General features: G+C 39.5%; 1 protein-coding gene across 4 annotated transcripts in view; it reads right to left on the minus strand.

Annotated features, from left to right (window-relative positions):
* Window positions 1-232: 232 nt before the first annotated feature.
* Window positions 233-17,137, minus strand: part of PRKD3 (protein kinase D3) — an 83,861-nt gene continuing 66,956 nt past the window's right edge. For all 4 annotated transcript variants that reach the window (XM_039529771.1, XM_039529773.1, XM_039529772.1 and 1 more), the window contains 8 exons: window positions 16,376-16,428; window positions 15,523-15,595; window positions 10,820-10,926; window positions 10,022-10,183; window positions 9,024-9,122; window positions 6,693-6,960; window positions 5,214-5,299; window positions 233-4,250 (listed from right to left, as the gene is read on the minus strand). In XM_039529771.1, coding sequence (XP_039385705.1) covers window positions 4,077-4,250; window positions 5,214-5,299; window positions 6,693-6,960; window positions 9,024-9,122; window positions 10,022-10,183; window positions 10,820-10,926; window positions 15,523-15,595; window positions 16,376-16,428 — 1,022 coding nt within the window. In that variant the 3' untranslated portion in view covers window positions 233-4,076. The remainder of the gene's footprint in view (window positions 4,251-5,213; window positions 5,300-6,692; window positions 6,961-9,023; window positions 9,123-10,021; window positions 10,184-10,819; window positions 10,927-15,522; window positions 15,596-16,375; window positions 16,429-17,137) is intronic.

The raw sequence follows: 17,137 nt of genomic DNA on the forward strand, positions 1-17,137 counted from the left end.
AAATATGTATATTTGTTTAAAACCTAGCACTCCTTGTCAGTAATTCTGTTAATCCATTTTTAAGAAGTCAAATGTTTTGAAAGAGCCGGGGGGGGGAGTAGTACAACCTTGGCAGCAGCAGGGCTCACATCAGTGATCCCAGCACACAAACAAGTACACAGAGAAGTTGTTTTCAAGGACATTTTAACACAGGGGAAGGAAGGGAATCTATGTAACTGGAGGACAACAAATCTGATAGGGAAATAAATTTTATTTTCAAGCTTAGAGGATATTTACAAACAATGGGATGTATAAAAATATAAAAAAGTACTTGACAGTGTTGTTTTGAGGCTACAAATTTTACTTGAGCTTTTTCTAGCATCAACAAAGCACTATTTCTTGCATGAATGCAACTTCTTAATTCAAAACAGGTTAATGATTATGTAGCATTGGAGCAACTGATTATTATTATAACTCCAGGTTCTTAGTCAGTGACTTAAAGCTTAAAATTTAATAGAAAAGGTTTTAGGCTTTCATTAAAAAAGTTAGAGTGCAAGCTGTGCAATTCATTTCATGGCTTGTAAAATGTGTGTGATAACTATCAGAGTAATACAAATGTTCCAGTTATTTTTAATCTTAAGCATCAAGCCACAACAGGGTGCGTATTGCTACAGTACTGGCCCGTGCCATAGGTGTTCTGAGGCTTGAAGTACTTGCCTCATCTTAATAGCGTACCAATGATCCAGGAATCCACATGCTTAATTTATTGCTATTAGAATATGGCTACTTAATTCTAAAATTCATTAGTTTTTAAATCATGGGTGAGGATTTTAAACATCTCTTACTTCTATGGAATTCACTGTAGAAGGATTAGACAAAAGGGCAACAAATTTGGAGCACACTTTTACTTCTAATTTGAATATGTTTATTTCTAGTGTATGGAGGGAGGGGAAATCAACTTCCACTACCTGTTTCTAAGCCAAGGAGTCCAAATGGCATTAACAGTTTATGCTCCAAAGCCAATTTCAATTCTCATTTTGTTTTTAAACCTAAATTGGGAATACTGAATAGGTCTTATTTTGTGTGTTGAAATAGAAACAGACTTCACAGGGGGTGGAGGGAGGACAGTTAGGCCTCTTCATTCCATGGATACAACCCTCTCTTCCAACCCTAAGAACATAAGAACGGTCATACTAGGTCAAACCAAGGGTCCATCTAGCCCAATCTTCTGTCTTCTGACAGTGGCCAATGCCAGGTGCCCCAGAGGGAATGAACAGAATAGGTAATCATCAAGTGATCCATCCCCTCTCCCCCATTCCCAGGTTCTGGCAAACAGAAGCACTGAAATGCCTCAACTCAGAAATGTTTGAAAGTCCAACCATGTCTGAAGCATTACAGCCATAAGAGGCCCGGTGCCCAAATTTCAGAGGTGCTAGAGAAATTATGGCAGCTAGAAGCAAAAGTGTCACTTCTCTCTCCAAGCCTGGATGTAACAAACTTTACAGGAAATTAGGCCAACACTAAGCCAATGATTTCACAAGTGATCAGGCTATGAGGGATAGCTCAGTGGTTTGAGCATTGGCCTGCTTAAACCCAGGGTTGAGTGTTCAATCCTTGAGGGGGCCATTTAGGGAACGGGTAAAAATCTGTCTGGGGATTGGTCTTGCTTTGAGCAGGGGGTTGGACTAGATAACCTCCTGAGGTCCCTTCCAACCCTGATATTCTATGATACTTCAAAAGTTAAAACTACAATTGAATTAGCATACAAGGTGTTTCAGTACTTTCTGTGGCAGGACCAATCCTGAAATCTCCCCTCAGTGAGGCTGCAAGGTTAAGGGGGCAGATTCAGTCTCCTACTACAATTCCTTTACACTCTTCCAGCACCACAAAAGGGAAAGGATGATCCCCTTATGGGCAGCTCTATGCCAACCCCCTGCATAAATCTCAGACTAGGGGCATGGCAAGGCAAGAGTGCATCAGGGTGGAATGGCCAGGCGGCTTTGACATTGGTGGCTGGAGGGATTCTGCCAAACATTAGAGCAGTCCCAGGAGAAGGCCAGTATCCCAGATGTGCAAAGATGGCACCTTGTATTTCCCGCTGGCGAAGGTATAGTACAGAACCTGGCCCTAAGTTTTTAGTTGCTAACAGCCTAGATACCTATAAAACCCAGCAGCTAAGCAAGCAGGAAAAGAGTCGATTATGGGTCCTGTTCTTCCTTCAGATATATTTAGGCAGTTTCCACCAACTTCACTGCCAGTTCACTTATGTATCTAAGAGCAGCTGACAACTCTGAAGCAACCACGGAAAATCATCATGAAAATGCATCAATCTGGGCACAAAAGTCTACTCACCCACCCTGATTTTGAGAATTACAATTAAAAATATTTTAGTCAGCCTACAAAAACGTTACCTCACCTAGAAGAGTAAGGAGACCCCAAAGGCTTCAATTACCTTTGCAGCTGAAACCTACAGAATTTACATTTTAAAAAAAACATAAGGACATTACCCAAAGCCAAGTTATTAGCTAGTTGAACCTATCTGGGAGATGCACAGCCTTGCATCAACTCCCAATAATACATGGCTGAAATTTCATCAGAAACTCACAACTTTTAAGTAAATGGAGGCCTCGATTTAATATAGCGGACATAAGGCTTTCTTCCTGAAACATGTCCGACTTTAACTGCCAAACTATCTTCCTGCACTATCATTTCAGAAGGAAACTTCTGCTTCCCTCTCCATTTGGCCACAGTTCTCAAGATGTGGCTGAGTATGTTTAAATGGAAGTTTCTGTTAAGAAGCTAAATTAAGAGTTGTTTTAGAATGCCTAATTCAGTTTCATAATCTGTAAAGTTTAGGAAGTGGTGGAATTGCAGGTTAAAGACTGGAAGGCTGAAATAGGAGGCAATGGCTCTTCCTCCTGTTAGTTCATGAATCCAGCTGCCCTGTTGGCAACAGTTTGTGGTGCAACAGCCCCTTTAACTCATGCTCAATTTTGATTTTTTCAACAGGACTCCTAATTTAGTTTGTTCAATAGAAAATGAGGATCAGGAGTTGCTATCAGGCCACAAACTACTGCAGACAGGCTGAGTCCAGGGAACATAAAACGAACATAAAATATGTTTTTCAAAGTTATTCAAATCAGTAGAGGAAAAGTGTCTATACTTTTCTTTACTATTTTGCATATCCTGCTAGAAACTATTTTTCCATAGTGGAAGGATATGCTACATAAAAGTGTGTATGCTATTTGTGCGCTATTTTGGTGATTTTAAGACAAAACACCTTTGGTACACACCAAAGACACATCCCAATCTTGCATATTAATGCACACCCTGTTGTGGTTTATTGCTCTATTGTAACAAACAATGTTGAGGGCTACCACAGCTTTTTGATTGTCAGTTAGCATTCAACAGAAATATGAAATCCGGTGTTACTATCTTATCTCAGACATCTGGAGAAAGATCCTTCAATTCTACCAGGGCAAAGAAAGTCAAGCATTCAACTGCTTAAAACAGCGGCAAATGAGCATGTTCCTTTACCTTGATTGTTTTAGCATACCTGTCAAACATTCAGTCTTTTAGATTAGTCTTAATCCAGCATTTTCTGTTGTGATTTGGTCAAGGTATATGGTTTTGATTTCTTTTTACAGCCTCTTTCCACAATGTACAAACTAGGAAAGTGGAGGTGTATCTAAATACCAGAAAACAGTACTCTATGGCTTAGTAAATAAGGGACTAGGAAACCATAAAAAAACATTGTTTCGTTATTGCATAGGCTACAAAAAAACACAGAAAACGCACACCATGCATTCAGTCTGTATGCATTACACCTCAGTAACATCGTCCGTAACCATACAGCTAGTGAAATGTTACCCAAGTTGCTTATCCCATTGCCGGATCACATTTCATAGTTCAAGAAATGAGAGATGAAGAAAAACTTTTAGGTCATTTTGCTCATCCACCTGCCAGTGCAGGATCCTTCATGGTTTTGTAGATTGAATCATCTGAACAACATTCAAAGAGCAATATCTATCCTGAAAAGTATCATCATCAGTTTCTATCTGAAGCTCCCTTCTGTAATGAAGTTAGCATGGTGAATATTAAGGGTCTTCTTCCATATCATCTGGATTGGGGGCCATAATGAAATGTTTGGGGTACACAAGGTTGTGTTCATAAGCATGTTCTTCCCAGCGAGCATCATCACTCTCATGGGTAATGTAACGCTCTCCAATGCGAGTTTCAAACTCTCTAAGGTCAAGCCAAGTCTGATAATCCTTTAAAAAAAAATTAAGGTTAATGGTTTATGAAACCCATGGCAGCACAACAGTCATCAAAATCAAGTTAGCAATTCAATACTTTTACTTTACTATGACTAGGTGACTACAGTCAACAAGATATGGTGCAAACCCAAAGAGGATTAGATTCACCTGAAGGGGCTTGAGTTGAAATAAATTAAATCCCTCTGATTTCAGTGAAAGTACTACTACATACAATTTATGAAAATGTAATGATTCTAAGACAGACTTTTTCAGATATATGTAAAAATGCTGTCCCTTCAGTTGAAATACTAATTCCATCAAATAATTGAGTGGGTTTTCCATCAGAGTTCTCTTGTCTGTGTGCAAAATTGTGAGATTATGTAGTTGTCAGAGATCAGAAAGTAAAAGGCACCCGAGTGAAAACTGAACCAACACTTTCCTTCTACAAACACCCTTCACTTCATCTTGCTGCTTCTAAAATGAGTCATGGTATACATTCTGCTTTCATTCTCTGCTTGAGAACAAATAGCTTCTCACTCTGCCATGTACTTCAAGTGGAGTTGAGTGTTGATAATTGGCAATACTAAGGGAATGAACTCTCTACTGTCTATCTGGCAGTGGTGTGAAGAGTAAAAACAGAGAAAAATTAACAGTATTGTAAAGAACAAGAGGGCAAGATAAGATTCTGAAGCTCAGAGGGAAGGAACACATAACGAGATGGGCAGAATCCCAGAGGTGGGAAGGGGAGATAGGAAGGATGCAGCAGGTAAGCATGGTCAATGAGGCTCGGTTCTCTCTCATATTAGATTAATTTTAGTTGCCTTCTTCATGGATGTCCGTTGTAAGATATTTTCATAATGTTGCAGTAAAAACAATCTCTACAAAGCCTTTGAGCTACTTAATTTAAAATGTGATTCACTTAAAGGACACAAGTTACACGCCGCTTTTATAGAAAATAAGGCGGGCAATAGCTCTTACCTGTAGCCAGGGGTGACTAAGAGATTTGTCAACACTGTAACGCTTTCTCATCTTCACTTGAAGCAAATTATTTATTAAATCAATGGCTGGGGCGGGGGAAAAGCCACAGAACAAAACAAATTATCAACAATTCTACAGTATAAATACAAATCTGTCATCTCTAATGTAGTTTACATGTAACTCTGAAATTTAAGTGTTACCTAAAATATATACACAATGTATACAGTGTGAATCTTAGCTAAGCCAATGGTCTTTACAATACGTTTTAACTCGTGTTGGGAGAAAGCCAGAAAGGTAGCATTTTGTTTGTTTTTAAAAAACAACACTCAAAACCGAGTTTACTGATTTACTCCAAATTGAGTTTATTGATTTCAGATTTACTGTTAAAAATAATGTACTAATGTGAGGGTAAAATCCTAGTCCGACTGAAGTCAATGCAAGCTTTACTAAAATTGGTCCTACATTAAAAGGGGTAAAGTTTTCAAAATTACTGGGGTATTTAAGAACCTAGGTCTCATCAAAAGTCAATGAGATTTAGCCTCCTCAGCCAGTTAGACTCTTTTGAAAATTTTATCTTACATCTTTTTAAAGTGCTCTCTCTTAAAAGTAAGTTCCCACCATTACACACTACTGTCAGACATCCTTCCAGGTCTTAAGTATATACACCACTTATTTTATTATCATCATAAATTTCATAGCTAGAACTAGGCCCATGCTAAAACCCCAGGTCTGAACAACCTTGAAGTCTGCTAACATTTGGATCCAGATCTGAATATCTTCACTCACCCCTATTTTGTTATTGCACTGGACCAGAATGTTTGGATCCAGAATTCTAGTTATACATCTCTACCCCAATACATACTGTCCTCAGGAGCCAAAAAAATCTTACCGTGTTATATCGAACTTGCGTTGATCTGCTGGAGTGCGCAGCCCCGCTCGCTTCCCCCCTCCCCGGAGCACTGCTTTACCACATTATATCCAAATTCGTGTTATATCAGGTTGTGTTATATTGGGGTAGAGGTGTATGCATGCCTGTGTTTCAAACTTACAGCCATGCCAGATTTAACTTACTAGTTTTCATAAAGAGTACACATCTTTACCTCCAACTCACCACCTTCTACACCCAGCAGAAAAGTTACCTAAACCCACATTTGGTGATTTCATACAATAAGCCATTATGTCAAGTTCTATCAACAGCTTTCTGAAATCTAGTTATATCTATTGGTTTTCCCTTTTTTCTAGGCCAATTGTTAAATGCAATCCCATTTGACATCGTTTATCTTTCATAAATTCATGCTGGCTCACATCTATTAGGTTAGCCTTTAACCAAAGAGTCATTCAGCTGTCAATGTTCACATTCCTGTCTGAATCAAACTCATAATGCAATTCAAAAATACCTGAATTCCAAAGAGTTAATGTACATAAAATACTATAAAAAACAAGATCCCAAAAAGCAAAAGCTCTCTTGAATTTCTTTACCTTCACTAGAAATTTCCTTCCAGGGGTTTGGTGGATACATAAATGCTGCATTTTGGATTTGGTCATTTATATCTTCATCCTCATTAAATGGGAATGTACCACTAAGGCTCACATAGACAATTACTCCCACTGACCACATATCCAGAGAGCGATTGTAACCTTTACTCCGGAGCACCTCAGGAGCAAGGTAGGCAGGGGTTCCAACCACAGAGCGCCTGAAAGACTTTTCGCCTATGATGCGTGCAAAACCAAAGTCACACAGCTTCACCTGTAAATAAATACAGTAGTGTTAACTGAAAAAATCTCTGGCAGATCTCACAGAGGAGCAACTGTCTAAACAAAAGTATGGTATCGGGCATTACATTTGCCATCATTTAATTATTGCTTGCACTGGACAAACTGAAGCAAAAAGCAATTAGTCCTATTCCTTCAGTGAGGTCTCCCTTTACATACTTGATTTTGGAAACTTACTAGCAAACTTAAGAAAAAACATTCTCGACAGCACGAGATTCAAATCCCAGGGAACAGGGTCCCAGAAGTGAGGGTAAAGACACTCCAGACCTTCACGAACGAAGCCATCATGTCATGAGTGAAGACTGACCTTCCTTGGAATGGAGGGTGGAAAGCCAAAATAGCAGCCAGATGGACCCTAATCGATGACAGGGACAAGCCCTGAAGTTTGAGGTGCAGAAGATAATTCAGGATAAGTTACAGTGAGGCTCTCAGAGCTCAGACATGTCATTCCAAAGCCCATCACGTGAACCTTTTCCACTTTGCCAGGTAAGTTGCTCTGGTGGAGGGTTTTTTGCTGCCCAGCAAGACCTGTTGCACCCGGGTCGAGCATTTCCCATGAGTTTCATAAATCCATTGGTAGGATATAGGACCTCACCCTCTACCAGCCCAAAGATCCAGATCCCTGGACTACCATGGGACCTCTGCCAGGTACCAGGAGCTGAATCCTCTAGAGAAAGGTGAGTAATGCTTCTAGCCCTGGAGCGAAAGGCACAGGAGCCTACCTTAGACTCCAAGGAGGAACCCAATGCCAGCCCACAAAGACGCTGTGCCACACAGTGCCAATATGGAGTATTATGTCTCCAGAGACATCAGTACTGGTGACAGCATGCTGGGCTTGCCTCTTGATGGCACCAAATGAGCAAGCACTGGAAGTCTGAAGCCAGCCACGGCACCAATCATACTTGCAGGTACATCTGATGAAGCCTGAGGCTCCATTGGTACCAGACGACTTGTCTCCTGCACTGCTGAAGAATCCAGTACTAAGAGGTGTAGCAGGTCTCACACCATGGCATATGCCTCCAGCGTCACTGGTACCAAGAGATTCTCCTGCTGTTGTATTGCAGAGTTCAGCCTCAACGGTGCATGCACCAGAGTCAATTACTCTGTGTTGGACAAAGTCGGTATCCGGGAGCACCTCTTCCCCAAAGACAGAGGCTCTACACTGCCCTCCAGCTTGCTTGCTGATAGACAGCACCAGTGACCTTGATCTTCTGGTGGAGGCTGGCTCCTTCAAGACACATTGTCCATACTTCTTCCTTGTTACCAGGGAAGGGGAATAGCACACAGTCTCCGCAAGGTCTGGAGGGGCACTTCTGACAGAGGCAGAAGTACTTGATGTCCACTCCTTTGGTCCAAGGCTTGAAGTTTCTACAGCTGTGGGAACAGTCTCAGATGTGACCCTCACCGAAGCACTTTAGACTACTGCAATGAGGGTCACTTACCAGACTTCTCGCAGCCAACGCAAGCCTTAAAGCCCAAGTACCAGGAGTTGGCAATCAGAACAAGCAGGAACTGACAATCTAAGCAAAACTAAGTTAAATAACAATAAAACTTTACTCTAAAAGTCTAACTATTGATAACTATACTAACTATATACAAGAAAAAAAATCCCTGAAAAAGAGAATATTAGCAACCCCGTCAATCATGGGTGGTTAGAAGGGACTGAAGAGGACAGGGGCAGCTCTGCCCTTTATATCATTGTGCAGCAGCATGAGAACACATACACTACCCTGATAGGTACCAGTAAGGGAAAAATCTCTGACTCTGGTGCACTCGGCTGGCACACACCTGAAGTAAAATGGACATTTGCAATCACTCAAAGAAGAACATCTATACTTATTCAATAAATCAGTACACAAAATACATAGATAATTCATAAGGTAACAATACAGGCAGCTCACATAATTCTAGTTATATTTTGGGTGAAAACATCAGTAATACTGTCCTATGACAGATCATTTTTCAGCTCTAAATTCTATATTTCTTCCTTAGTGGAACAGTGATTTAGGATGAAAGCTTTGTTAAATTTTCACTCACCTGAGGGAATGGTTCTGCTGATGCTAGTAGTACATTTTCTGGTTTTAAATCACAGTGCACAATGTTCTTGAAGTGTAAATTTCTCAAAGCAACAAGTATCTACAAAAGGAGGAAAGGTATTTTCAAAATTATTAGGACTGTAAGTGTCTAAGCACCAAAGATCGGACACAAAATTGTACAATAATTTAGAACTGTACAGACATCTCCAATTTGCTGTGCTTTCACATTGTGCAAGTGCTATTTTTTTCCTGATCAAAATCACAATTGTTAATTTTGTTTGGGGGAAGGAAGTTTTTGAATATTTTTATACCACACATGGACCTTTGTGAAAACTTAATTTGAAGTGTCTCCTTTAAAACATAACCAATTACACCTTTGCTGCAGGATGGCTACCTTTAAATCTGCTATTATGTGTCCAGGGAGGTTGAAGTGTTCTCCTACAGGTTTTTGTATATGGTAACCTCCCTGGACACACAATAGCAGATTTAAAGGTAGCCATATCCTGCAGCAAAAAAACTTCAGGACCAGACTTCAAAGAGAAACTGCTGAGCTTCAGTCCATTTACAATCATTTTCACTTCACCCTCCCAGCTCAGCTCAGGATTAAACAAAGACTGTGAATGGCTAGCCAACTACAAAAGCAGTTTCTCCTCCCTTGGTGTTCACACCTCTGCTGCTAGAAGAGGGCCTCATCCTCCCTGATTGAACTAACCTCGTTATCTCTAGATTGATTCTTGCCTGCATATTTATACCTGCCTCTGGAAATTTCCACTACATTCATCTGACGAACTGGGTATTCACCCACGAAAGCTTATGCTCCAATACGTCTGTTAGTCTATAAGGTGACACAGGACTCTTTGTCGCTTGTTAAAGCTTTGTCTTCTTTAAATAATGATTGAATCTAAGCAATATCTTGGGCTAAATTCTACTCACACCAGTTTAAGAAACCAAAATCTAGCCCCTCTTCTTCACAGAAGCAAACAGAGATGGAATACCAACCTGGGTGACCATGAACTTTGTGATTCGTTCTGGCAGCCGACTTTTCTCACTAGAAAGAATCATTTCCAGCATATCTCCATGCAACTTTTCCATCACAACAAACACCCGTTCTGGGGTTTCAAACATACATTCCAGGTTTACAATCCCAGGGTGGTGCAAATTCTAGAGAGTTACAATATTCACATGAAGAACAAAAGAGATACAGCATTGATTGAACAGTAGGAAAATTACACTTGTACTGAGCTATAAAATCAGAAAGAATATATAAATGGAGAGTTAGGGATTAGAAACAAAGAGTATGAGGCAGAAGGCATTTCAAAGTGGCAAGATTTAACACATGAAATGTGCCCATTGCCAATATTAAGATTACTTTTGTCTGGAAAAGGAAATATCTGAAGTGGACAATTTTGTATATGATACAGACAGGAATAGAAAGGAAAAGAGCAAATGTTTGTATGTATTGATGGGCAAGTCATGCAATCAACAGAACAGAAGTCACATGAATTTCAGCTGCTGCTTCAAGGAGGCCCCAGAAAGCCTAAGTACATCTTCTCCCTGGGTCTGTGCTGGCAGTAAGTAGACAACTGCCAACAATACGCTGACAACTCTGCTTCCAGCTGCTTACAGACTCCCTGTCTTTCAGCACCCCCTTTAACAGCTGGGCTCAGATTTCAAGGATTGAGTCTTATGCCCAGCTTAGTAAAGCACTTAAGCACATGCCACAGAATCACAGAAAAGCTTTTCCTTTGACAGTACGCAAAGCTAAAATGTGGATTTTATTTAAAATGTATTTTGTACCTGCAGAATGGCAACTTCATTGCGAAGCTGACTTTCCTGTTTTGTGGGGAATCTCATCTTATCAATTATTTTAATAGCCACATCTCTTCCAGTCTTCCTATGTTTTCCTAAAAGAAAAGCAGCACCACCCGTCAAACAGCAGAAAATCATTCATTAACAAATTTACAGCCCTCTTTGTGGAAATGGGTACATTTTTCGCAATCATAAATGTTAATACACATCTGAGTTGAAAATTGTAACTGTGATATGAATGTAATTATGACAGTAAGTACTCAATCCTGAAATGCAGGATTTTTCTGCACCATACATTTAAAGTGACTGTTGCTTTGCTGTCCAATCTGGGCATTGATACTATATATATTAGGTGAAACTCACCCCAGACAGATGACCTGCAAAAGACCTATGCGCTATTAAGTCTTACATAAGCCCATAAAATCCTGGCCTCTTCTACGCTGATGCTCAGGGTGGGATAGAAAAAGGTGTAAGGATTCTTCTCTCCTGTTGTCCCAGCAGCAAAAGGATACTTCCACTGTGTGCAGGAATGTGCTAGAAGGTACATCCAGCTAATTCACTGGCTGGCACGCCATATGCCCAATAGGGTATAGTCTACATGAAGAGGGATATGGTAGCCCCAACCAGGTGTGCTGCCATCTGAAAGCTCTAAATGACTGGTTAGGGAAAACAGGCGTATCCTGTTGTGTGTCTCTTGCTGTGCTATGTTTCACCTCACCTTACCTTAGAGGACTGGGCCAAAAGAAACCTGATGAGGTTCAACAAGGACACGTGCAGAGTCCTGCACTTAGGACGGAAGAATCCCATTCACTGTTACAGACTAGGGACCGAATGGCTAGGAAGCAGTTCTGCAGAAAAGGACCTAGGGGTTACAGTGGACGAGAAGCTGGATATGAGTCAACAGTGTGCCCTTGTTGCCAAGAAGGCTAATGGCATTTTGGGCTGTATAAGTAGGGGCATTGCCAGCAGATTGAGGGATGTGATCATTCCCCTCTATTCGACATTGGTGAGGCCTCATCTGGAGTACTGTGTCCAGTTTTGGGCCCCACACTACAAGAAGGATGTGGAAAAATTGGAAAGAGTCCAGCGGAGGGCAACAAAAATGATTAGGGGGCTGGAGCATATGACTTACGAGGAGAGGCTGAGGGAACTGGGATTGTTTAAGTCTGCAGAAGAGAAGAATGAGGGGGGATTTGATAGCTGCTTTCAATTACCTGAAAGGGGGTTCCAAAGAGGATGGATCTAGACTGTTCTCAGTGGTACCCGATGACAGAACAAGGAGTAATGGTCTCAAGTTGCAGTGGGGGAGGTTTAGGTTGGATATTAGGAAAAACTTTTTCACTCAGAGTGGTGAAACACTGGAATGGGTTACCTAGGGAGGTGGTGGAATCTCCTTCCTTAGAGGTTTTTAAGGTCAGGCTTGACAAAGCCCTGGCTGGGATGATTTAGTTGGGAATTGGTCCTGTTTTGAGCAGGGGGTTGGACTAGATGACCTCCTGAGGTCCTTCCAACCCTGATATTCTATGATTCTACGATTCAATGGAAAACATTATACCTTACACAGACAGGATGTCTCAATGCTGATCGTGCAGCAGTCCACCCAGCACCCCCACCCAGACTCAGTTGTTTCCTGTAATGTTAGAATTAAGCCCTCAATGAAGAGGGCAGGTTAATGAGGTCAGATACAGAAGGACCTTGGTAATCTAACACACACATCAATATTAAATCTAGAATGAGATTGTAACAAAAACAAAAGGGAATGTCTGCTCAGTGAAAGTGCTGAAAACTCTTTTAGAAAAATGTATAAAATACACAGAAAAGTCCACAGCTATAGTGTAAGAGGCACAGAGAATACTACGGTGCACTGCTAGATAAATACTACAAGGAGGTCAAACTACTGCTATATAAACAACCTAGGCTAGACCTCACCTGGAGTTCTGTATTCAGTACTGGTGCTCATGGCTTAGTAATTGCTCCTGAAGGTTGTTGGATGGAGCAATCAACATAAGAATGTACCTGCCTTAAAGATTTATATGATGAATAAAGGGTTAAAAATAGGGTTATTTCCACGGGACAAAATAAGTTAGACTTAATGGAGGCCTGACTGAAGTTCCAAATGGCAACAGAGTAGCCAAACAGACTTCAATAACTGAAAAGTAAAAATAATTAAATCAGATTAGAAGATACTAGTACAATGAAAAGCTTGCAATATATCCTGGGCTGATAGAAGAAATGGCATGAAGGTTCAAATCCTTCCAAGGAGTTTAGGAGATCTGTTTTGAGGCATTCAGTATCAATTACCAAATAAAACCCTTGGATGACATATGGCAATTCTTAAAATGACAAATTGTAGCCACCTGTAAGGGTTAAAATATATATAATTCAAAGGAAGAGGTTCTAGCTCCACTAAACATCAAATTATATCAAAATGCCACAGAAATAAAGTCAACAGTGGACTAGACATATTCCTTCTGGATACTGGACTTGATTAAAGAACATCAAACCAGGTGACAATATTTGGTTAAGTAAGCAGAACAGACTAGAGCTGTGCTCACACACAGGTGAAAGATTAACATTAAATACTGTATGTGGGTTCGAAACGGCTTTAAACATAGCCCTTTAAAATGGTATTGCTGTCAAATCTTACACCAGTAAGAGATCACCCCACATTTTCTCCCTAGCCCAACAACATTTTTTACATCTTTCAAAAATGAAAGGTAATGTAATAGAGGGGCAAATAGAAATAAAGGCTAGATATCAATACACCTCTACCCCGATATAACACAAATTTGGATATAACACAGTAAAGCAGCGCTCCGGGGGGGGGGCTGTGCGCTCCGGCGGATCAAAGCAAGTTCCATATAACACAGCTTTACCTATAACGCGGTAAGATTTTTGGCTCCTGAGGACAGCGTTATATCGGGGTAGAGGTGTACTTCAAAATGTATTCAATTTTCAGTATCTACAAGTTCAAAATTTTGTCCTACATTCTGAAAAAAAGCAAAAAATTTCTCTCATACCTAGACATAATTAAACCAATAGAATGTTCTGTGTGAACTTTTCTAAAATACAGGAACACAAAAATGAACCAAAAGTATTTTATTCACTATATGTTAACTGGAAGGATGTAGATCCAAATTTTAAATGAATAAGAATATTCTTATTTATGGTATAATGGTTACCAGATCCAACCTGTGAACTGTTGACAATAAATAGCGTAGCAGTGTTGCTTCCAGGATATTAGTGAGAAAAGGTAGATGAGGTAATACCTTTTATTGGACCAGCTTCTGTTTGTGAGAGACACAAGCTTTCAAGCTTACACAGAACTCTTCTTCTGGAGACAAAGAGCTCTGTGTAAGCTCAAAAGCTTGTCTCTCTTCATCAGAAGATGGTCCAACAAACGATATTACCTCACCCAACTTTGTCTCAGCAATAAATAGATGAATGGAGTCAGAACGTAACACTAATATTAGACTATATATTCTCTTTTCTTGCTCTCCCATTTTCTTTGCTATTGCAGTATCTTAAATGTGTTACACCAAACATGCATTTTAAAATGGTGGAGTGAACTAAAAAAGATTTTGGACAAATGCTTCATACAAGCATTAAACATATTGGCTTAAATAAGTATTGAATCAAGGAGTAATTGTACTCAACGTCAAGAGGAGTTTCTATACCAGGGGTAGGCAACCTGCAGCGCGTGTGCCGAAGGCGGCATGCGAGCTGATTTTCAGTGGCACTCACACTGCCTGGGTCCTGGCCACCGGCCCAGTGGGCTCTGCATTTTCATTTAATTTTAAATGAATTTTCTTAAACATTTTAAAAACCTTATGTACTTTACATACAACAATAGTTTAGTTAATATATTATAGACTTATAGAAAGAGATCTTCTGAAAACATTAAAATGTATTACTGGCACGCGAAACCTTAAATTAGAGTGAATAAATGAAGACTCGGCACACCACTTCTGAAAGGTTGCCGACCCCTGTTCTATACAAAGGACAGCATAATTATGGGAGTAGATCAAAAAATGATAAACAGGGAAAATTGTCTAATTCTGTCACAATCTCTCTTTCCCACCCCATGCTCCCACCTTAAAAGAGAATCCTTACACAAAATGTCATGTTACCACTTTCCATGGAGTCCAGAAGCAAAAGAAATTTCTGTCAAGACTGGTGTACAGCTACCAGCCCATCAACTTATATCTCCACCACAAAATGTTCAGAGTAAGAGGAGTATTAATAGCACAACTAATATACAGAAGAATTAAAGTTTCAATGCTTGTAGACAATGAAGGCAAAATGGAAAGGATGTTTTCTTTCTTTACATTGACCTTTAATTACTGTTCTTTTGCCTCCTTCCTTGCTTTCTGATAAGTGGAGTCTTAACAGGTAACAATGATTCTGCTCTGGGAAGAGGAGACATGAAATGGAAGAAAACTAGCAAGACGGTTCAGATGATTTTGTCTCGTTTCCAGAATTTCATTTGCTCATGGTTTCACATTACAAACAAATAGTAAGTTGTAACTTAAGCATTTTAACACAAAAGATTACAGCAGCAGAGCTGTAGGTCATTGGGACAACTCAGATATGAGAAGATATATGAAATGTGACTGTAGTTAATATACGTACACTAGCCAACTACACCTCCAGCATGAGCACATACTGTGAACTTTTGCTATGTAACTTACCTCCATATACAATGCCAAACTGACCCGAACCTAGGACCTCATCAGCAAAGATCTGATACACAGAGCTGATGTCCTATTGCATGAAAAAAGAGATAAGCCACAAACATTAGGAGCAATCAGAGAACAAATGTCCATTTGGAGATTCAATGGTACTGGCTAAATGGTTAATCATGCTTTTAACAAATAGTTTGAAATTAAAGTTGCTTTGGTAATTTTAAAACTATGGGGCAGATTCAAAACTGCTGTTAATTGTCGTATCTGCCTCATTGTATTTAACACTATGGTGACAGTAAAGAAAATGAATAATTTTGTACTAACTGACATATATACATAACATACACTTATTATTCTGAATGTTGGTGAATATCTGCTATCTCATTCTTCAAAATTCCAAAACACACTGTTAGTTCAATCTGTTCTGGGTTCTAATAAAGACAGTCAAACAAAAGGATAAAAAACTGTCTACTAACATTAATTATTTTTCACTCAAATCTCCTGCCCTTAAGTAAAGGAAAATATAAAAAATTAAGCCTAAGTATTTGGAGTATTATTGCATCACTTACACATTTATTTTTCCCCTCGTGTGTGTCATTAGTTTGGAAAAGAAAAAAAGGGAAGGAACTCTCTCTCATGAAATTCTAGTCATTGTATTACATATGATGACACACACTCACCAAAATATCAATGATGTCAATAAGGGAGACGGCTTTTATGTACCTAATGAGAATAGAGAGTTCCGTGGCTGTAAAACCTTTAGGTGTTTTACCTTGACCGTTTTATGAGACATTCTTTCTTACTATCAATTGCTTTAAAAGAGTTTGGGTACATAATACCATTTTTGCACATGACTCACCACATTCTCCTGAATCTGGCAATTTGAAACAGAGATGCTGAGAGATAACTCCTCTGCAATAAGAAGGAAAATATAATACTATAAGAGAATAAAAAGTCAAGTTTTGTTACTGGATAAAAATCATTTAACAGACTCCTAGCAATGTGGCTAGGGTGAAAGGCTGTGCACTGGTGTTCTGGAGGAAAAATATATATTCAAACTCAAAAGTCACATGTTGATTTAGACAAATTGGTCTGGATTTTGTTTTGTGAAGCAATAGTTCAGGATTAGTAAAATGCCAAAACTGATGGGAAAAGAGGTAAAAAGATTAGAACAATTTGTACAAGACCAGGAGCTGGAAACTGAAGATGAAAGTAATTTGCCTACTGCATCGTAAATTGCAGCAATTCTCTGGTAGTGATACAGAAAAGTAATCAAGTGACTAAGTAAAATAGATCATTTATCTTAACCAAAATGAACTGTTAGCTGTCTGCAGAGTTAAGGAACTTATATGGAATTGAGTAGGTAAATATAAGCAACTAAGGGAAGGAAAATATAAAGTCGAGCAAGATACAGACGAGCATGATAATTTAGAAAATATTGTCTGTGTGAGTTCTATTCTAAATGTTAGTTTTGTAGATCTGCTGTAGGAGGACATAAATCTGCTAAATTTGACAGCAAATTTGGAAAGTTGATCAGAGATCTCTTCGAGTAAAAGAAGCAGCCATAGAAGGTGAGAGCACACAAAATTTCTTCAGAGAAACAACTTAGACATGAAGTTTA

The sequence above is a fragment of the Mauremys reevesii genome, linkage group 3 (genome assembly GCF_016161935.1).
Source record: "Mauremys reevesii isolate NIE-2019 linkage group 3, ASM1616193v1, whole genome shotgun sequence".
In the NCBI taxonomy this organism is placed as follows: domain Eukaryota; kingdom Metazoa; phylum Chordata; order Testudines; family Geoemydidae; genus Mauremys; species Mauremys reevesii.